Source organism: Dama dama, chromosome 20 (assembly GCF_033118175.1).
Source record: "Dama dama isolate Ldn47 chromosome 20, ASM3311817v1, whole genome shotgun sequence".
NCBI classification, from domain to species: Eukaryota; Metazoa; Chordata; class Mammalia; order Artiodactyla; family Cervidae; genus Dama; species Dama dama.
In genome coordinates this window covers 65,806,931-65,830,219 of record NC_083700.1, presented here as the reverse complement: position 1 = coordinate 65,830,219, position 23,289 = coordinate 65,806,931, and the positions used below count along the sequence as shown (strand labels likewise).

General features: G+C 36.4%; 1 protein-coding gene across 3 annotated transcripts in view; it reads right to left on the bottom strand.

Moving 5' to 3' along the window:
- Nucleotides 1-23,289, bottom strand: part of PIGK (phosphatidylinositol glycan anchor biosynthesis class K) — a 130,389-nt gene that overhangs the window by 35,768 nt on the left and 71,332 nt on the right. For all 3 annotated transcript variants that reach the window (XM_061121598.1, XM_061121600.1, XM_061121599.1), the window contains one exon: nucleotides 8,790-8,874. In XM_061121598.1, the coding sequence (XP_060977581.1) occupies nucleotides 8,790-8,874 (85 nt within the window). The remainder of the gene's footprint in view (nucleotides 1-8,789; nucleotides 8,875-23,289) is intronic.

Below are 23,289 nucleotides of genomic sequence, written 5' to 3'. Positions count from 1 at the left end.
ATATGCAAAGAATTAACAGATGTACTGTGCACACAGCTGACTCGGTGGCTATCAGAAAAGACAGATACCAATCCAAATGTATACAATATAACAGTATATCTCAGGAAAGGAACACCTCGAATCTCCCAGTACCATGAAGCCATGTCACTACCCACTACTACCTAAGCTGTGATTCCATCATACCAGGAAGGAGTGGAAAACAAAGAAAACTCTAGGTGTGGGTGACTAAATTTTCTACCATTAGGCTGAAAGAAGAGGAGGAATAAGAGGTTAGTTGATTGAAAAAAAAAATCCAATTATAAGAAAATATAGAAAACATGTATTTGCTCTACTGACTGTGGCTTCTGATAATCATCCACACTATAAAGCAACTATGCTGAGGGGCATTCACATCATTTCCAACTTGTTGTGGCCATAAGAAAGATTGCTGCAAATATCACTGCACTGAGATGCAATGATTTGGTATATTCACAGAGCTCTGCAATGCCAAAGAATGTTTAAACTACCATACAACTGTGCTCATTTCACATGCAAGCAAGGTAATGCTCAAAATCCTTCCAGCTAGGCTTCAACAGTTCATGAACCAAAAACTTCCAGATGTACAAGCTGGATTTAGAAAAGGCAAAGGAACCAGAGGTCAAATTGCCAACACCTGTTGGATCATAGAAAAAGACAGAGAATTCCAGAAAAACATCTACTTCTGCTTCACTGGCTAGACTAAAGCTTTGACTGTGCAGATCACAACAAACTGGAAAATTCTGAAAGAGATGGGAATACCAGACCGCCTTACTGGCCTCCTGAGAAACCTGCATGCAGGTCAAGAAGCAACAGAACTGGACATGGAACAACAGGCTGGTTCAAAATCGGGAAATGAGTACATCAAGGCTGTATATTGTCACCCTGCTTATTTAACTTCTATGCAGAGTACATCATGTGAAATGCCAAGCTGGATAAATCACAAGATGGAACCAAGATTGCTGGGAGAAATAACAACCTCAGATATATAGATGATACCACTTTAATGGCAGAAAGCAAAGAGGAACTAAAGAGCCTTTTGATGAAAGTGAAAAGAAGAGAGTGAAAAAGCTGGCTTAAAATTCCACATTCAAAAAACTAAGATCATGGCACTTGGTTCCATCACTTCACGGCAAATAGATGGGGAAACAATGGAAACAGTGGCAGATTTTATCTTCTTGTGCTCCAAAATTTGTGAAGACGGTGACCGCACCCATGAAATTAAAAGACGCTTGCTCCTTGGAAGAAAAGCTATGACAAACCTAGACAGTGTATTAAAAAGTAGACACATCTCTTTGCTGACAAAGGTCTGTATAGTCAAAGCTATGGTTTTTCCGTAGTCACATACGGACATGAGAGCCAAACCATAAGGAAGGCTGAGTGCCGAACTTTTGAACTGTGGTGCTGGAGAAGACTCTTGAGGGTCCCTTGGACTGCAATGAGATCAAATGAGTCAATCCTAAAGGAAATCAGCTCTGAACATTCATCAGAAGGACTGATGCTGAAGCTGAAGCTCCAATACTTTGGCCACCTGATACAAAGAGCTGACTCATTGGAATAGACCCTGATGCTGGGAAAGATTAAGGGCAAGAGGAGAAGGGGATGACGAGGATGAGATGGTTGGATGGCATCATCAGCTTAATGGATGTACATTTGAGCAAACTCTGGGAGATGGCGAAGGACAGCGAAGCCTGGTGTGCTGCAGTCCATGGGGTCGCAAAGAATTGGACATAACTTAGCAACTGAACAACAACAAATGCAATGCTTACCACGAAGGTTAGAACATTTTTACCACTTCAAAAAAAACAAAGAATCCCTACACCCATTTAGAAGTCATTCCTCATTCCCCCATCTCATCCCAGTTCTAGACAACCCACAATTGATCTGCCTATTCTAGGCATTTCACACAAACAGAACCATACAACATGTGGTCTTTTATGATAAACTTTTTACTTAACACAGTTTTCAAGGATCACCCATGTAGTACAGGTATCAGTACTTCATTCCTCTTTAATCACTGAATAATGCCCCACTGTATGGATATATTTTATTTGTCCATTAGTTGATCAACACTGTGATGCTTCCAATTATTGGCTATTATAAATAATATTGCGATGATCATTCATATACAGGTTTTTGTGTGGAAGCATGTTTGTACATATGTAGGCTGGAATCATTGGGTCATCAGTTCTGCCAAGAGAACGCTCTGGTCATAGCAAATATCCTCTTCCAACAACACAAGAGAAGACTCTAAACATGGACATCACCAGATGGTCAACACCAAAATCAGACTGATTATATTCTCTGCAGCCAAAGATGGAGAAGCTCTATACAGTCAGCAAACACAAGACTGGGAGCTGACTGTGACTCAGATCATGAACTCCTTATTGTGAAATTCAGACTTAAACTGAAGAAAGTGGGGAAATCCACTAGATTTAGGTATGACCTAAATCAAATCCCTTATGACTCTACAGTGGAAGTGAGAAATAGATTTAATGGACTAGATCTGACAGACAGAGTGCCTGATGAACTATGGATGGAGGTTCGTGACACTGTACAGGAAACTGGAATCAAGACCATCCCCAAGAAAAAGAAATGCAAAAAAGCAAAATGGTTGCCTGAGGATGCCTTACAAATAGCTGTGAAAAGAAGAGAAGCAAAAAGCAAAGGAGAAAAGGAAAGATATACCCATTTGAAGGCAGAGTTCCAAAGAATAGCAAGAAGAGATAAGAAAGCCTTCCTTAGCAATCAATGCAAAGAAATGGAGGAAAACAATAGAATAGGAAAGACTAGAGATTTCTTCAAGAAAATTAGAGATACCAAGGGAACCAAGTTTCATGCAAAGATGGGCTCAATAAAGGAGAGAAATGGTACGGACCTAACAGAAGCAGAAGATATTAAGAAGAGGCGGCAAGAATACACAAAAGAACTGTACAAGAAAGATCTTCACAACCCACTTAATCACTGGTGTGATCACTCACACTCACCTAGAGCCAGACATCCTGGAATGTGAAGTCAAGTGGGCCTTAGGAAATATCACTACAAACAAAGCTAGTGGAGGTGATGGAATTCCAGTTGAGCTATTTCAATTCCTGAAAGATGATGCTGTGAAAGTGCTGCACTCAATATGTCAGCAAACTTGGAAAATTCCACAGTGGCCACAGGACTGGAAAAGGTCAGTGTTCATTCCAATCCCAAAGAAAGGCAATGACAAAGAATGCTCAAACTACCCCACAATTGCACTCATCTCACACGCTAATAAAGTAATGCTCAAAATTCTCCAAGCCAGGCTCCAGCAATACATAAACCGTAACCTTCCAGATGTTCAAGCTGGTTTTAGAAAAGGCAGAGGAACCAGAGATAAAATTGCCAACATCTGCTGGATCATCGAAAAAGCAAGAGAGTTCCAGAAAAGCATCTATTTCTGCTTTATTGACTATGCCAAAGCCTTTCACTGTGTGGATCACAATAAACTGTGGGAAATTCTGAAAGAGATGGGAATACCAGACCACCTGACCTGCCTCTTGAGAAACCTGTATGCAGGTCAGGAAGCAACAGTTAGAACTGGACATGGAACAACAGACTGGTTTCGAATAGGAAAAGGAGTACATCAAGGCTATATATTGTCACCCTGCTTATTTAACTTACATGCAGAGTACATCATGAGAAACGCTGGGCTGGAGGAAGCACAAGCTGGAATCAAGATTGCCGGGAGAAATATCAATAACCTCAGATATGCAGATGAAACCACCCTTATGGCAGAAAGTGAAGAAGAACTAAAGAGCCTCTTGATGAAAGTGAAAGAAAAGAGTGAAAAAGTTGGCTTAAAGCTCAACATTCAGAAAACTAAGATCATGGCACCTGGTCCCATCACTTCATGGCAAATAGATGGGGAAACAACGGAAACAGTGAAAGAGCTCCAAAATTTATTTTTTTGAGCTCCAAAATCACTGCAGTTGGTGACTGCAGCCATGAAATTAAAAGATGCTTGCTCCTTGGATGGAAAGTTATGACCAACCTAGACAGCATATTAAAAAGCAGAGACATTACTTTGTCAACAAAGGTCTGTCTAGTCAAGGCTATGGTTTTTCCAGTGGTCATGTATGGATGTGAGAGTTGGACTCTAAAGAAAGATGAGCACCAAAGAACTGATCCTTTTGAACTGTGGTGCTGCAGAAGACTCTTGAGAGTCCCTTGGACTGCAAGGAGATCCAACCTGTCCATCCTAAAGGAGATCAGTCCTAAGCGTTCATTGGAAGGACTGATGTTGAAGCTGAAACTCCAATACTTTGGCCACCTGATCTGAAGAGCTGACTCATTTGAAAAGACCCTGATGCTGGGAAAGATTGAGGGCAGGAGGAGAAGGGGACGCCAGGGGATGAGGTGGTTGGATGGCATCACCAACTCGATGGACATGGGTTTGGGTAGGCTCCGGCAGTTGGTGATGGACAGGGAGGCCTGGCATGCTGCAGTTCATGGGGTTGCAAAGAGTCGGACACGACTAAGCAACTGAATTGAACTGAATGGTAAATCTACATTTAACCTTGTGAGAAACTGCCAGACTGTTTTCCAATATGTGATTTTAATTTCTGCCAGTTTGATAGGCATACAATAATTTTACTTAATTTGTAATGTGTACTTCCTTAATGAGTTTTAGGCTTTCTTTTCACTCACTAGCCATTTCTATTTGTTCTTCTCTAACCGTCTTTTCATCTCTTTTGTCTTTTTTTTCCTACTGAGTTGTTTTGTCTTTTATAAACGTTCAAGAATTCTGCATATACTTTTGATATTAACCAATTCACTATTGTCTTCTTTGCAAAGATCTTATTTTGATTCTAACATTAGTATTTTAATATTCTGGTATCTTTTGATATATAAAATATTAAATTTTTATGGAGCCAATCATATCTCCTGCATGTGTATGTTTATTAAGAAGTTCTTTCCTACTTTAGATTAAAAATGCAGTTGCTGAAACCTTCTTCTCAAATCTTATTTAAGTCCTCATACAAAATTTATTTTATATTATATAGTATGAAATTCAAATTAAGCTGTTTTTCTATTGAAATACATATAATCTTAATCATATATTTAATGATCAAATCTCATAAATTTTTTTCTTTGAATTCTCTATTCAGTGTTTTTTCAAGCCTCAGGTCAGGACTATTTGCTTTTGAAATTAATTTAGTTATGCTTTATTTGACACTGAAAAAAAAAAAAACAGAAAAAGAAAATAATGTGCATCACATGTAATGAGGGTAAATGTTTCATAAAACTTTTACTTCTAATTTTTAACACATACAAATGTATGTAAAATGTATTTCTTATTGTGAATTATAATAATGTTTGAAATCCACCTTTTTACTGTATTCCATTAATCCATTTATCTGTTCCTTTGTCCATACATATTTATATGATTCAAGAGGCTGTGTTTTCTTTTATGTACTTTCTTTGTCTATTATTAGATATTTGTTCTTCCACATGAACTATGTGGTCATTTTTTTTTTTCTAACATTAAAAAAAAACCAACTTGCTTCTATTCTAATTAGAACTCCTAATTTGGGAAAATTATACTTTATGATATTAAGTTCCCTACCCCATCAAATATTTGGTATAACTTTCTGCTTATGAAATGTGGTATGCTTCCATGATTCTTACACTGTAAGTTCTATAGTTTACTTGCCAAATGTACTCCCTAGGTATTTTATAGTTCCTTTCATTGTGAAAGAACATTTTTCCCATTTTCATTTTGTGTGGTTATTGCAAATATGAAGCAGTACTGGTTTTATTCATCTTATATCTGACTATCTCACCAGATTCTCTTCTTACTTCTACTGCTTATAACTTGAATGTCTTGGATTTCCTAGATGTGCAATCATGTTTGCTAGGAAACCTAAAGAAAGGTAAATAATTTGGCAGTACAAAATGGCAATACTGAAATCCTGTCTATCTCCTCATAGTAACATGCAGTTTAAGTAATATAAACAAGAAATTAATTACTCAAATGACTGAAATAGATTCCTCTCTCTCACTCTCTGCTATCCCTTGAATTGCTCTTCATGTTAAGCCCTGTGCCTGGCTCCTCCTCTCTCATTTTCTAAACTGTGCCCTGGCTCCTGATGCCTCGGTGGTAGGGGAAAGAGATGCTCTGGCTCTCACTATACCATTGCACACACACACACACACACACACACACACACACACGCATATATCTCCAGCCATTCAGACATATGCAAAAATGGCACAAGATAAGATGCTGAAAAAAATACCAAGAAATCAAGGATATCCAGAAAGACGATCAAATAGAAGATATGGTGGTACTAGTGGTAAAAAACCCACCTACCAAGGCAGGAGACATAAGAGACTCGAGAGACACGGTTTTGGCCCCTGGCTCAGGAAGGTCCCCTGCAGGAGGAAACTGCATCCTAGTCCAGTAATCTTGCCTGATACGAGCCTGTGGGCTACAGTCCCCGGGGCTGCAGAGTCAGACACAGCTGAAGTGACCGAGCACACAGAGGGTAAGATACGTGAGTAAGTAACATTATTTCAGTAAGAATGACACATACTCCAGAACAGACACAGGTAAAGCATGACTCAAGATGAGAAGAAAAACAGTTCTTAGAGTACAAAAACACACTATTATAGGTGGAGGTTAAATATATACTTCAATAACACTATAATACAGATATATTACATATTTTGAGATATTATGGGTTTGGCTGCACCTAATTATTACATACATTACTATTCTCTTAGGGGGGAAAATGGCTTTCAAATAATTCACTTATAAGTGAACTCCTAGCAACATAACTCATGTGTTTCTTAAAGATCACTCAACAGACAACTGTAACAGTTTCAAAATTATGGTACTGTCAATAAAGGGAATAAGAGGAAAAATGATCTTTCCTGATTACCCCTTGAGAACAAAATTAATTTTATTCATTATAAAGAAGAAGAAATCCCTATCGTGAATCTTAAAATAAAAATTTTATAAATTCAGGTACTATAAAAATTTCATTATAATGTTTATAATTCAGTGTTAAAATTAATATAGCTTCTTATAATGCCAAGAATATCATCATAAAAATTTTGACCAGGGTCAAAGTTTTTCATCTTTGAATTCACACAGTGTATATAACAGCAGTTTATTGGTTCATTCAAGCTATAAAAATATGACTGACATTTCATCTGGTCAACCATCTTAAAGGTTAACTCTTGTTTCCTGTTTTAGATTTTATTCTAGGTGAAGTGTTGTGGGCAGATTCTATTTACCTATTCTGAACAAACCACAAACTGTTTCATTGCTCACTCTTACTGTTAAGAACATATTGACTTGCTGCCTGCTCTGCTGTTTAATTCATTTATGCTGAGAGTCAGGCATGAAGACAGAATTTTAAATGTGACATTTGCAGGCTGTTAGGTCATTTAAGCGCTGACAACACCAGAGAATTCCTGACATATAACTGGACCTGATTACCAACCACAGATAGACTATGGGCAAATTTTAGACCACTTTTTGTAATTTCTCATAGAATTTTAATATTCAATTTTAACCTCCATGAAAAGATCTATGTAGCCAACATTTTATTTATTTATTTATTTATTTATTTATTTATTAGGATTTTCAGCCATATTACATGATGACACTTGGTAATAATACTTTTTAATATCATTTTATCTACATAGTACTTTACTGTTTAACAGAATACTGAAAATATAGTCCAACATCCCAGTTTTAAGTGCAATAATCAGAACCACCATTGTATTTAGGAAGTGAGAGTGAAAGTGAAAAGTCGCTCAGTCGTGTCTGACTCTTTGCGACCCCATGGACTGTAGCCCACCAGGCTCCTCCATCCATGGAATTTTCTAGGCAAGAGTACTGGAGTGGGTTGCCATTTCCTTCTCCATGTAGCCAACATTTTAAAGTAAAAGCCTGTTTTCTTTTAATAAGCTCAACCTGGTACTTATAATCAATCTGTATCTGCTAAATAAAAATTCGTTTGATTGGCAAAGACATATGGAAAGACTCATAATAGTAATTAACATTCGTAAAAATTCTGACAAATTCTGACATTTAAGGACTTTTAATATTTCCTATAATCTATAGCGTCTGATAAATCTGGTAGGTCTATCAGCCATAACTCTCATCAACAAACCACTTTTAAAATTCTTAGATTCTGGCCCAGCAGAGCAAACTTTGTATGCTGTCAGAATTACAGTACAAAATCTAAGTTTAAAAACTTACCACACTGCCCTCTCTAAGATTACAGTAATGTAGAAGGGATGATAGAGTCATTATAATTGGAAATGGAAAAAATTACCCACATGACATTTAGAATTACACTTTACAAGAGTTGATAATGGGGTGGGATAGAAGAAGTAAGGAGAGATTTCTTTCTCATTTTACCTACTCAAAAAAATTACACCAAATGTTATTTTTTCAGTAATTTCTCTGTCATTAATAAGTACCATATACAATGGTTCAAATCAAAGTTCTCTGAAATTAAGTCTTGATGTTAAGTAATACACAAAAGATAATTCTGATTCTACCCTGTATTTTATATAAGCAAGAATTCTACTGTTAAACAGCAAGTAGCCTTTTAATATTGCGCTTTGAATGAGATTTCCAACTGTAAGAGGTGGAGCCTAAATAGGGCTAGAGAGCCTGGAATGCCTTTCAGCTACAGCACATTGATTCTGAAGAACCTAACAAAAGCAATTACTTTTCAGAGATTAAAAATCTTGTTTCTTTCAAAAGAATAAAATGGAAAGCAAACCTGGTGTATTATCTGAGCTACAGGAAGTTGTTCAGCGTATTTCAGAGGTTCCATTAGTTCCTCAACCATCTGGTCTTTCTTATAGCTGGAAAAAAGAAATTAAAAAACACAAAGCTAAAGTATATTTTTTTAAATATGGCAGATACTTAAACATACAAAATATGAACTATATTAAAAATATATATCTGAGATTGTAAAATAAGCAGTATTTGTCAATAATCTATGAAAAATAATCTAAGGATAATTTTTAAATGATACAACCATATATACATTCAGATTGCATAAAATTACTATTTAATAAGACTAGCTAACATCACATAATAGTCTCATCCTGTTTTTCACTCTGAGACTTAAAAATGTTTAAGAACTCCATGTTCACTGCATATGCTTTTAAAGTGTCTTCAAAATTTGGCTCCAACTATTCAAGCCTCATCTTCAGCAACTCTTCCTCTACATCTGAATCAATAGTTTCAGCCACGCCCATCTACTGGTCCCCTGCCAGTGGGCCTTGTATTCCCAGGACTCTGATTTTCTCCATTCTGTTTCCTATTTGGACCAACCAAAACTCCCTTTTTGTTTACTCTTCTTTCAAATATAGCAATTTATTTAGATCTATTTAGGTGCATTTTTTTAACCACCTTGAAGACAAAAATCATTTTTATTCTTCTTTGTATAGTTACTGTTTACCATATAATGAAGACTCAACAAATGTTTGCTGAATGAATATATGAATAAAATAAAGACAACAATAACTCTCTGAGAGGTTATTCAATATGGAAAATATTTTAACTTATATTTCAATGAGATGCAGAATGGACACAACACATACCTGATGGTATAAAAGAGTAAAGTAAGAATAAAATCTACCCAGATGAAGAAAACTACAAAAAAAGGTTCTTAAAAAAGTATCAACATGTACAAAATAGCAAATAAACATTAGATTTCAAAACAGTAAGACCGAAATACATTTAAACTTTCAATTACCTTTTATTCCTGTAAAGTACACATCGCCTTATCAACTTAAATCTAAAAACTGAAATCTTGGATTACCTTCAAAAATAAACTAGTATAAATCTCTAGTTAAGAAATCTGATGACGAGAAATCTGGAATCTCTCCCAATAAAAAGGCAAATATACAAATAAGGACAAAATTTTGTACATAAGAGTTTAAAAGACCTCTTAGATAGGTAAAAGTCTATATATACTTTGCAGATTAGCATAAAAATAATTAATTGGAGGAACTTTGTAGACTCCCACTATTGATGAAAAAGACTGTCTTAAATATTCCTTTATAGAGACACAAAATAGAAGGGTGGTTTCCAGGAGCAAATGAGGGGAGAGGGGGGAATTACTATTTAATGGGCAGAATTCCAGTATTAAAAGATGAAAAAAGTTCTGGAGGTGGACACAGATAAAGACAAAGACCTCGTGAATATACCAGGGGAAGATTTAACCATCTATAAATAAGCAAGAGAGGCTTTATAAGAAAACAATCCTGTCAACACCTTGATCTTGGACTTCCAGCTTCCAGAACTGTGAGGAAATAAATTACTGTTGCTTAAGTCATTCAGTCTGTGGTACTTTGTTATGGCAGCCCTCATAAATTAATACAGTATACAACTAAAAATAAAATAAATATTCACTGACCAAAAATAACCCAAATTATTTTTAAACATTTCACAATGTATCACCATTTAAAGTTCTACCTATATTTTTAGGTATACAAAAGATATACCAAGCAACAAAAGGAAAACAAATTAAATAATACCAATTTAAAATTCTTGTGCTTCAAAATACACTACCAAGAAAGTAAAAAACCCAAAAAATGGAGGAAAATTTTGGCAAATCATACATCTGGGAATAGCAGGCCACCTGACCTGCCTCTTGAGAAACCTGTATGCAGGTCAGGAAGCAACAGTTAGAACTGGACATGGAACAGACTGGTTCCAAATAGGAAAAGGAGTACGTCAAGGCTATATATTGTCACCCTGCTTATTTAACTTATATGCAGAGTACATCATGAGAAACGCTGGGCTGGAGGAAGCACAAGCTGGAATCAAGATTGCCGGGAGAAATATCAATAACCTCAGATATGCAGATGACACCACCCTTATGGCAGAAAGTGAAGAAGAACTAAAGAGCCTCTTGATGAAAGTGAAAGAAGAGAGTGAAAAAGTTGGCTTAAAGCTCAACATTCAGAAAACTAAGATCATGGCATCCAGTCCCATCACTTCACAGCAAATAGATGGGGAGACAGTGGAAACAGTGTCAGACTTTATTTTTGGGGGCTCCAAGACCACTGCAGATGGTACCTGCAGTCATGAAATTAAAAGACGCTTACTCCTTAGAAGGAAAGTTATGACCAACCTAGACAGCATATTAAAAAGGAGAGACATTACTATGCCAACAAACGTCCATCTAGTCAAGGCTATGGTTTTTCCAGTGGTCATGTATGGATGTGAGAGTTGGACTGTGAAGAAAGCTGAGCACCGAAGAATTGATGCTTTTGAACTGTGGTGTTGGAGAAGACTCTTGAGAGTCCCTTGGACTGCAAGGAGATCCAACCTGTCCTTCCTGAAGGAGATCAGTCCTGGGTGTTCATTGGAAGGACTGATGCTGAAGCTGAAACTCCAATACTTTGGCCACCTGATGCGAAGAACTGATTCATCTGAAAAGACCCTGATGCTGGGAAAGATTGAAGGCAGGAGGAGAAGGGGACGACAGAGGCTGGATGTCATCACCGACTCAATGGACATGAGTTTGGGTAAACTACGGAGTTGGTGATGGACAGGGAGGCCCTGGGGTGCTGTGGTCTGTGGGGTCGCAAATAGTCAGACAAGACTGAGCAACTGAACTGAACTGATACATCTGAAAAAATATTTGTATCAAAACTACATTATAACTCTATAATAAAAAGATAAATAATTCATTTAAAATTTTCCTTCCTCATTAAGGATATTTCTAAGTGAAACTGGATTATTTGTGGGTTGTTTTTTTTTTTACTGTATGTCTGTGGTAGGAAAGAATACAATGACTACTCCGTAGAGTTTGGTGCTATTGCCTTGATTAAGGCACTAGAAGTTTCAATAAATATCTGCTGGGGAAAAAAATTACTGTAGATGAGATCACTGGTAATTCTAAGAGTAAACAGAAATATGAAAAATTCTTCTAAAAATATGAAGTAATGACATATAAAATGGAATTCATTTTACTCATAAAATGTCTCTCAATCAATATAAAAGATACATAAATATTAGAAATCTAATTTTAGCAATTCATTTTAACATTTTCAAAAATGACAAGCAGATGTTGCAAAAAATTTCAACTTCTCTTTCCTTATTTTATTTTTTCTAAACCATTTTAAAGTTGCAAATATCACAACAGATCACATCTAAACACGTCAGTATGCATCAACCAATGAGAGGTTTGAAAATTTTCTTTTTCTTTCTTTTGCCTGGCTGCGCAGCTTTCAGGACCTTAGTTCCCCCACCAGGGATCATACCACGCCTCTGACCCCGGCAGTGAGAGCACTGAGTCCTAACCATCAGGGAACACTCTTGAAAATTTTCTTAATAACTGCAGCATGTTTTAAAAAGTCACTCAAAGTGCAAGTCCCAAGTAATCTTGGGTACCACTATGGATTTTGAGCTTTTTACTTATTCAACATCCCACAACACATTACTCATTTTGAATTTCTTGAAAATGTCCATCATTTTCTTGCCATGTATGTTGCTAAAAGGTGTGACGTCAAACTGATTTTCTTTCTATTTTAATTACTCTCACTTTTAATTTATTTTAAAAATAAAACTATTTTTTTTTTGGCTTGAAGGCTCAGGTGGTCTTTTTCTTTTATTTTAAGGTCTAATACTAATATATAAGATATAGCTAAGAGTCAATTGTTCTAGATCAATCAATTCTCCGAGGCACATGGGGGCCCTTTCAATATGGAAATCCAAGTTTCCTTTTATTTTAGAAAAGTTTGATTTATTATAATTTTAAATATTACTTCTGTTCATTTCCCATTTATTTTTCTAGTTCAATTTCTTGATCTAAATATATTGGATCTTCTCTCTTTATCTCTGATCCTTTTATCTATCTTATTTCAATTTCACTTTCATGAATTTTTTCATTTCTAGTCTCTTACTGAACTTTTGGCAATATCTATCTTACCTTGGGTACCTTGTAATTTACTTTTCATTTCTGAAATGATTTTTGTCTTTTTTTGTTGGTTTCCTTTCCAGAGTTCAGTCAGCTCCTATTTCATACATCTTCCTATTCATTGTCCATTTCAATTGTGAGTTTTGAAGTGTCTGATTCATGGTGTTCTTTCATAATGCAATTGCTTGTGTAATGTAAGTTATTTATATTTGAGTATTGTGTCTTGGTTTCCCTGGTGGCTCAGATGGTAAGAATCTACCTGCAATGCAGGAGACCTCAGTTTGATCCTTGGGTTGGAAAGATCCCCTGGAGAAGGGAATGGCTACCCACTCCAGTATTCTTGTCTGGAAAATTCCATGGACAGAGGAACCTGGAGAGCTACAGTCCATAGGATTGCAAAAAGTTGGACACAACTGAGCAACTAACACTTTGACTTTTATCTTAGTTTTCCTTTTTTGTGCCTTTCTTTTCCTTCTTTTTATTTTTCCCTTCATTCTCTGTGTGGTGAGCATGTTTAGAAGATTTGGTTTTAGTATTTTGCTTTCTTATAGTAACTGTGTATGGATGTTGGCTTCTTTTTTACTGAAAATTATCTGCTTTTTTTTTTTTAGATGCAGCAATACAGTAAGCTATCTTGTGATGGGAGAAGAGAGGAGATTAAGTTGGCTTATTAGGTTTCTCTCCATTCAACAACACCCTCCTCTGTGGCTACAATAAAGTGTAGCTTTTCTAATAAGTGGTACTTTTTATGGTAGTGGTGAGAACAGACTTTGTCCTTTTTCCCTCTCATTTCCTTTGGACCCCTGTGTGCAGCTTCTTTCTTTCCCTTCACTACAAGACTCCAAGGGACACCTCCTCCTTCCTTGCAGACTATCGTCAATTTCCTCAGAATTGATGCTTTCCCAATACTATCAACTAAGTCAAGTCACCCCCACTTTCTAGACCCCATATCTTCTATCTTTAGTAGCGAGGGCCCTAGCAAGTAGTCCATGTTTATAGCATAATTCAGGAACTACGAAAACTATCAATGTTATTTCCAGTTTATATATGGCTACCATTCTAAGGGAACTTGGAATTTTCTCTTGAAAAACAGTAAAGTTATCTTTCTTAAAGCTACTCATTATTCCTTTTATTTAACATTTGAGTTCCTCCTAAAAAGATATATTGTTCATTTTTTTTAAGATATACTTTTCTATTATCTCTTTCCAAGATCCTTCACTAAGACATCTACTTTAAAAAGAGTAGTTTCTGCATGCAAAAAGCTATACATTCCTTTTCTTACTTTACTGTCTCTTTTTTAAAAAACAATAATAGGAATGGAATTTGCTTACACTATAGAATAACTGTAGATACAACACAGTGACACTACCATCTTAAATCAAAATCCAATTAAAATATTGTCCAAATCCTTTGCCAAAGTAAATAAAATGCTGCTGGCAAAATTCTGAAACCCAGTTAGTCTCTACAAACTTTTGTTTCTTTTGAGTTCTTTTTACTCTTTCAAGATACCCAGTTCCCTCAAAAATCTTTCTCCTCTGTTGTATCCAGCACTCCTAAAACAACACTGCAAAATTATTAATGTACCCACATATAAGGTCACCTCTAATTCAGAAAAAGGTGAGGTTTTATTCCATATTGCCATATAGAGATTAGATTATTCAAGTATAAGATGGCCTAGTTTACTGTGGGCAGAAGGCTAAAGCACCTTTTCAAACACTAGAAATACACCCAACAAAAAGAACAGAAAAACAGACACATTGTGCTATGCCAGACACAAACTAAAAATTAGGATTATCAATAAATAATTCAAGACACATGATGTAGAGTACTCTGAAATCATTAGGAAGAAATTCTTTAAACACACCAGAAACAGGAAGCTAGCCAAAGTTAGTGTTACTTCTTGAACATGAGAGACTAAAAGAATTTTTTGAAACTAAAAATATATAAAGAAATCAAGTTAATTTCTTAATACAATCCTGCTGGGGGAAAAAAGGACAGAAAATTTTCCTAAACTGCATTAAAAAAATACCCAAGCATTCATATAATTGACAACACATATTGTTGTGCAAGATATACTTGACAAACCTGCAGCCCTATGACATTCCTGAAAGTTTAAAGACACTCTAAGGGAAAAGACAACTCAAATTTATTGGTCGATAGAGACAAACACAAAATGCTATTACAACTCCAAAACATCCCAAGAGTCACTGAAGATTATTTTTGGAAGACAGGTTATATAGAAATGACACAACAATCTAATGCATCTTCCTTGAAATGAGATCCCCCTTCCACGCTCATAGCATCACCATTCTTCTAATTGTCAAACTACAATCTTGCAAGCAAAGATACTAAACATAGCCTTGGCTATTACCTACTTTAAAGAAGCACAAGGAAGATAATGAGTTGGGGAAAGAGACATCATTTGAGGTAGGGAACAGAAAGTTAACTCCCAAGAGAAATAAGGTTACATGAGCTTATTTCAGCCCAACTGCTGAAATGCATCTTTTTTACCATCAGCTTGCAATGAGGTAGCATATCAGTTAAAAAAGAATGTAAGTTTAAAAAGATCACATACCAATTAAAAAAGAATACCTCCCTGGAAATTTAGTAAAGTGAATATAACGAAATCCCGGAAAACCAAGCTCTAATTCTCACTGAAGGACCTCTTATCTGGTAAAAGTTGTAAGCAGGCTTTGCAGAAGTTCTCCAAACCAGCAAATGTATATATTCATAAGGAATAATCTTTGTAGAGTCAAAGACAATTTTAAAATAGCAGTAGTCAGAGGAAATCCTGTCAAAATTACTGAGCACTTCTCAGGTGGAGCTAGTAGTAAAGAACCCGCCTGCCAATGCAGGGGATGTTAGAGACACAGGTTCATTCACCTAGGTCGGGAAGATCCCCTGGAGAAAGGCACGGCAACCCACTCCAGTATGCTTGCCTGGAGAATCCCATGGACAGAAGAACCTGCAGGGCTACAGTCCATGGGTTGAAAAGAGTCAGAACATGACTGAAACAACTTAGCATGCATGCATCTAGTAGGTACACATAACCGAAGTTATATGTGTGTGTTGTTCTAGTCATTTTATTTTGCTTAAATATATATATGTATACATGAAAGTATGTAGAATATTCATAGTTTCATTAATAAATTGTATTGTACATACAAATAGATACAAAACATAAGAGACAAAGAACTCATACAACTCAACACCAAAAAAACAAACAAGCTAATTAAAAAATGAGCAGAGAACCTGAACAGAAATTTTTCCGAAGACATATAGCTTAGCTGCTTGTCGTGTCCGACTCTGTGCAATCCTATGGTCTGCAGCCTGCCAGGCTCCTCTGTCCATGGGATTCTCTAGACAAGAGTACTAGAGTGGGTTGTCATGCCCTCCTCCAGGGGATGTTCCCAATCCAGGGATCGAACCCAGGTCTCCTGCATTGCAGGCAGTCTTTACCACTGAGCCACCAGGGAAGCCCAAAGACATATAGAGAACCAATAGATGCACGAAAAGATGCTCAATATCACTAATCATCAGGAAAACGCAAATCAAAACTATAGTGAGCTATCACCTCATACCTGTCAAGATTGCTATTATCAAAAAGACAACAAATGACAAGTGTTGGCCAGCATGTAAAGAAAACTCTCACGCACTGTTGGTGGGAATGTAAATTGGTACAGTCACTATGAAAAACTGTATGGAGGCTCCTCAAAAAAAAAAAAAAAAAACCTGAAAATAGAACTACCATACAATACAGCAATTCCACTTCTGGGTATTTACCAAAAATAAACAAAAAGATCAATTTGAAAAGATATATGCACCTCTGTGTTCACTACAGCATTATTTACAGCAGCCGAAATATGGAAACAACCCAAGCATCCATTCATAGATGAATGGACAAAGACGATATGGCATAAATATAACAGAACATGGTGCTAAGTGACTTTACTTGTGTTCGACTGGATATGGAATATTACCCAACCATAAAAAAGAATAAAATCTTGCCATTTGCCACAACATGGATGAACCTGGAGGGTATCATGCTAAGAAAAGAAGTTAGAGAAAAACAAATACTGCTTGATTTCACTGACATGTAGATTATAATTAAATAAATAAATAAATAAACACACATAACAAAACAAAACAGTCACAGATACAGAGAACAAATAGGGGGTTGCCAGAGGGGAGGAGGTTGGGGGATGAGTGAAACAGGTGAGGGAGATTTAGTGGTACAAACTTCTAGTTGCAAAATAAATGTCACAGGGATTAAATACAGTGTGGGGAATATAGTCAATAACAACACAGTATCTTTGTATAAGGACAGATGGTAAATAAACTAATCAAGATTATCACTTTGTAATGTACAGAAATATAAATCACTATATTGTACACCAGGAATTAACATAATTTTAGGTCAATTATACTTCAAACAAACAAACTCATAGAGAAAAGTGATCAGATTTATGTTTACCAGAGGCTGGGGGTGGAGAGTGAGGGAACTAGATAAAGATGGTCAAAAGATACAAACTTCCAGTTATAAGAAAAAGAAGTACTAGAGGTGTAATGTACACATGATTAATGTGATTAACACTGCATATGTGTTACATATGAAAGTTCTTAAGTAAATCCTACGAATCACAAAGAAAATATATTTTTTCCTTCATTTATTCTTTTCTATCAAGAGATGATGAATGTTCACTCAACTTGTGGTAAACATTTTATAATGTCAGTCAAATCATTATGCCTTTAATATACACAGTGCTTTATTCCAATTATATCTCAGTAAAATTGTAAGGGGGGAAAGTTCAGTTCAGTTCAGTCGCTCAGTCGTGTCCGACTCTTTGTGACCCCATGAAAAGCAGCACGCCAGGCCTCCCTGTCCATCACCAACTCCTGGAGTTTACCCAAACTCATGTCCATTGGGTTGGTGATGCCATCTGACCATCTCATCCTCTGTCACCCCCTTCTCCTCCTGCCCGCAATCCCTCCCAGCATCAGGGTCTTTTCCAATGAGTCAACTCTTCGCATGAGGTGGCCAAAGTATTGGAGTTTCAGCTTCAGCATCAGTCCTTCCAATGAACACCCAGGACTGATCTCCTTCAGGAAGGACAGGTTGGATCTCCTTGCAGTCCAAGGGACTCTCAAAAGTCTTCTCCAACACCACAGTTCAAAAGCATCAATTTTTCGGTGCTCAGCTTTCTTCACAGTCCAACTCTCACATCCATACATGACCATTGGAAAAACCATAGCCTTGACCAAATGGACCTTTGTTGGCAAAGTAATGTCTCTGCTTTTCAATATGCTGTCTAGATTGGTCATAACTTTCCTTCCAAGGAGCAAGCATCTTTTAATTTCATGGCTGCAGTCACCAACTGCAGTGATTTTGGAGCCCCCAAAAATAAAGTCTGACACTGTTTCCACTGTCTCCCCATCTATTTGCCATGAGGTGATGGGACCAGATGCCATGATCCTAGTTTTCTGAATGTTAAGTTTTAAGCCAACTTTTTCACTCTCCTCTTTCACTTTCATCAAGAGGCTCCTTAATTCCTCTTCTCTTTCTGCCATAAGGATGGTGTCATCTGCATATCTGAGGTTACTGATATTTCTCCCGGCAATCTTGATTCCAGCTTGTGCTTCTTCCAGCCCAGCATTTCTCATGATGTACTCTGCATGTAAGTTAAATAAGCAGAGTGACAATATACAGCCTTGATGTACTCCTTTTCCTATTCGAAACCAGTCTGTTGTTCCATGTCCAGTTCTAACTGTTGCTTCCTGACCTGCATACAGGTTTCTCAAGAGGCAGGTCAGGTGGTCTGGTATTCCCATCTCCTTCAGAATTTTCCACAGTTTATTGTGATCCACACAGTCGAAGGCTTTGGCGTAGTCAATAAAGCAGAAATAGATGCTTTTCTGGAACTCTCTTGCTTTTTCGATGATCCAGTGGATATTGGCAATTTTATCTCTGGTTCCTCTGCCTTTTCTAAAACCAGCTTGAACATCTGGAAGTTCTCAGTTCATGTATTACTGGAGCCTGGCTTGGAGAATTTTGAGCATTACTTTACTAGCGTGTGAGATGAGTGCAATTGTGCAGTAGTTTGAGCATTCTTTGGGATAAAAGGCCCAGCAAAAAAGTAAATAAATAATACACATATATATAAAATTCAGCCACTTTTTTTTTCATTTATTATGTTTTTGAGATCCAAGCATGTCGATATGACTACCAATCTAGTTCATTACTGTTAATAGCTATATGGTACAATGTGAACGGGCTTCCCAGATGGCTCAGTCCTTGAAAACCCACCTACCAATGCAAGAGACGCAGGTTCAATCCCTAGGCGGGGAAGATCTCCTGGTGAAGGAAACGGCAACCCACTCCAGTATTCTTGGCTGGAAAATTTCATGGAGAGAGGTGCCTGGTGGGCTATAGTCCATGGGGTCACAGTCACAAAGAGTCAGACACAACTGAGTACATGTATACACACACATAATGTGAAAATGCTTTATTTTACTTAGACATTCCATTATGGATGGACATCTGCTTTTAATTATCATTGTTAGAAATAATGTTGCATAAAATATTCTTCCAGGCTACTTTGTCTACATGTGCAAGATGCTTTATAACATCGCAAACTATAGCCAGCCCATAGACCAAATTTGACCTGTCATTTGTTTCTAACCATTTTTTAATGGTTAAAAAGACATTAAGGTTAAAAAGACATTCAAATAAAACATAAAATTCAAAGTTCAGTGTCTATAAATAAAGTTTTATTTGAACCCATTCATCTGTTAATGTATTATCCGTGACTGCTTTTGCACTACAATAACAGAATATTTCCTGAGTGTTCATTGGAAGGACTGATGCTGAAGCTGAAACGCCAGTACTTTGGCCACCTCATGTGAAGAGTTGACTCATTGGAAAAGACCCTGATGCTGGGAGGGATTGCGGGCAGGAGGAGAAGGGGACGACAGAGGATGAGATGGTTAGATGGCATCACCGACTCGATGGACATGAGTCTGAGTAAACTCCGGGAGTTGGTAATGGACAGGGAGGCCTGGTGTGCTGCAATTCAGGGTGTCGCAAAGTCGGACACGACTGAGCGACTGAACTGAACTGAACAGAATATTTGCAGCTGAGACCATTTGACCTACAAACGCTAAAATGTTTACTTAGCTGGGCTTTCACAGAAAAAGTTTGCTAACCCCTGTTCTAAAGTAATTATTTAGAAGTGGATTTGTAGGGTCATAGTTATGCATATTTTAAATTTTGCTAGTAAAAACCAAATTACTATCCAAGGGGGCTGTATCAATTTACATTGCCACCAGAAATGTGTAAATTCCCATTTCCCTCATCACCACTTAATTTTCTACAAGAAACAGTATCTCATTGTATTAATTTCCATTTCCCCTTTTAAAAAATACTTGAAAAGTCACTGGACATGAGTTTTTCTTTTCCAAACTGTATCTCTCTGGTCACTTTTTTATTGGGGTGTCTTTTAAAAAGAATCTATGTGCAGTTACTTATATAATCTGGAAAGAAATTTTTTGACATACATGTTGCAAATAATTTCACCCAGAGTTTCTATTTTAACTTTGTATTTTTTTTTAACTACATATGGCATTTTAACTTTGTTGCAGTTAAGCTTTATCAATCATATTATTGATATTACACTAACCAAAGCATTTTTTTAATAGCTATGATTGGTTAGTATAGTATCTTTCCACACTATTTCCCAACTCATGTAAGTTTAATAATTAAATGGTAGAGTCTCTTAAATTTTCTATTATACAGTCTGTAAAAAAAAAAGAAAGAAAAAAGAGAAAACAACAGTGAAAGTTGCCTCTTCCTGATCCTTATACCTCTTATCGTTCCCTTGTCTTCTGGCATTATTTGGGACTTCCTGTGTAGATGGAAATACAACATGCATCCTCATCTCATCTGACTTTCATAGAGATGCTTCTAAAGAGTCACACTAACATGTAATGTTTTCTGCTGGCTTTAGATATACAGCCTTTATTAAGTCAAGGCAGCTCCCTTTTATTTTCAGTTCACTAAGCCACATATGTTGCTTTTTTTCATCATTAATGATTGATGAATTTTAATCAGGTGCTTTTTCTGCATCTACTGAAACAATTACAAACTATTTCTCATTTAATGTACAGATACAATGAAATACATTAATATATTTTCTAACTCTAAATCATTCCTAGAATTTTAAGATAACTTCTATTTGGTCATGAAGTATTTTTACTTTTACATTACTGGATTTGAATTTAAGATTTGTACATCCGTTTAAAAAAAGATTTGTACCAGTGTAATCATAAAATGAGGTTGGTTCTATTATTTTTTCATTCTCTTCTTGTCTAGTTTTGGTTTCAAAATTAACTAGTTCCATCAAATTAATTGGGTAGCATGCTTTCTTTGTCTATTCTGTTTGTACGTCAGCTTCACATGCTTGGTAAATGCCAGAAGTAAAAACTATCTAAGCCTACTGCTTATTTGAAGTTTGTTGAGAGAAGGTACATATTTTTTTACAACTGATAAAGAAGCAAATTCTCTTACTTGAATGCTTAATTTATTTCTTTTATTTCTTTTTTTCCTAAATCCCCTGTATTCCTGTATTACTTTAGTCACATTCCAAGTGACTTTTATAACCTTATACTGAAAATGCATCATGTAAACAGCACATTTTGAGATTTTGTTTTAAATTAGTATGATAATTTTACTCTTTCAAAGAGGGCATTTGGTGCAATTATACTTAACTTATAGACTGATACAACTGTGTTTAATATTACTATCAATTTTCTATTTCTCATCTATTTGATGTTTCTTTTACTTTCCTTTGTTCCTTTGAATTAACCAAATAATCTATTAATCTTTTTTCATTAACATGGTAGTTATACATACATTTATAATAATTATAGTGGTTAGGCGTGACATTATAACATCAAAATTTGGCTTGGTAATCTAATCAAATGACCCACATTTATCATTTCTCCAATAAGAATAGTATTTTGCAACACTTTCATTCTAATTATCCCTGTGCCTTTTGCATTGCTGCTGTAATATATTTTAATTACGCAACTACTGTTTTAACTCAACAAGAGATTGGGGTTCTTTTGGTACTATCAATATTTAATTATCTTAAATGATGCATATGTCCATTCTGGTTCTCTTCATTCCTTACTAAACTTCTGTTTCCCATTAGGATCATTTAATTTCTAGCTCAAGTGCTTTAGTTTTTACTGTAGTTCAGGTGCACTGGCAACAACTTGTTCTGTGTGACTGAAGACATCTTTACTTCACTTTCATTTTTGGAAGATATTTTTGCTGTATATAGATTGATATATTAGAAGTTTTCTTCCATTCAGCACTTTAACATGTCATTCTGTTGTTTTATGACTTCCACTCTTTCAGTCACTCAGTTCATCGCTCAGTTGTGTCCAACTCTTTGTGACCCCATGGACTGCAGCACACCAGGCTTCCCTGTCCATCACAAACTCCCGGAGCTTACTCAAACTCATGTCCATACAGTCGGTGATGCCATTCAACGATATCTTCCTCTGTCATCCCCTTTTCCTCCTGCCTTCAATCTTTCCCAGCATCAGGGTCTTTTCTAATGAGTCAGCTCTTCGCATCAGGTGGTCACAGTATTGGAGTTTCAGCTTCAGCATCAGTCCTTCCCATGAGTATTCAGGACTGGATTTCCTTTAGGATGGACTGGTTGGATCTCCTTGCAATACAAGAAACTCTCAAGAGTCTTCTCCAACACCACAGTTCAAAAGCATCAATTCTTTGGCGCTCACCTTTCTTTATAGTCCAACTCTCACATCCATACATGACTACTGGAAAAACCATAGCCTTGACTAGATGGACCTTTGTTGACAAAGTAATGTCTCTGCTTTTTAATATGCTGTCTAGGTTAGTCACACCTTTTCTTCCAAGGAGCAAGTGTCTTTTAATTTCATGGCTGCAGTCACTATCTGCAGTGATTTTGGAGCCCAAGAAAATAAGTTAGCTACTGCTTCCATTATTTCCTCATCTATTTCCATGAAGTGATGGGACCGGATGCCATGATCTTAGTTCTCCAAATGTTGAGTTTTAAGCCAACTTTTTCACTCTCTTCTTTCACTTTCATCAAGAGGTTCTTTTTTTTAATTCTTTTTCCAAGACATTCTTTAGTTCTTCTTCTCTTTCTGCCATAAGGGTGGTGTCATATGCATATCTAAGGTTATTGATATTTCTCCCCCAAATCTTAATTCCAGCTTGTGCTTCATCCAGCCTGGCATTTCACATGATGTACTCTGCATGTAAGTTAAATAAACAGGGTGACAACATACA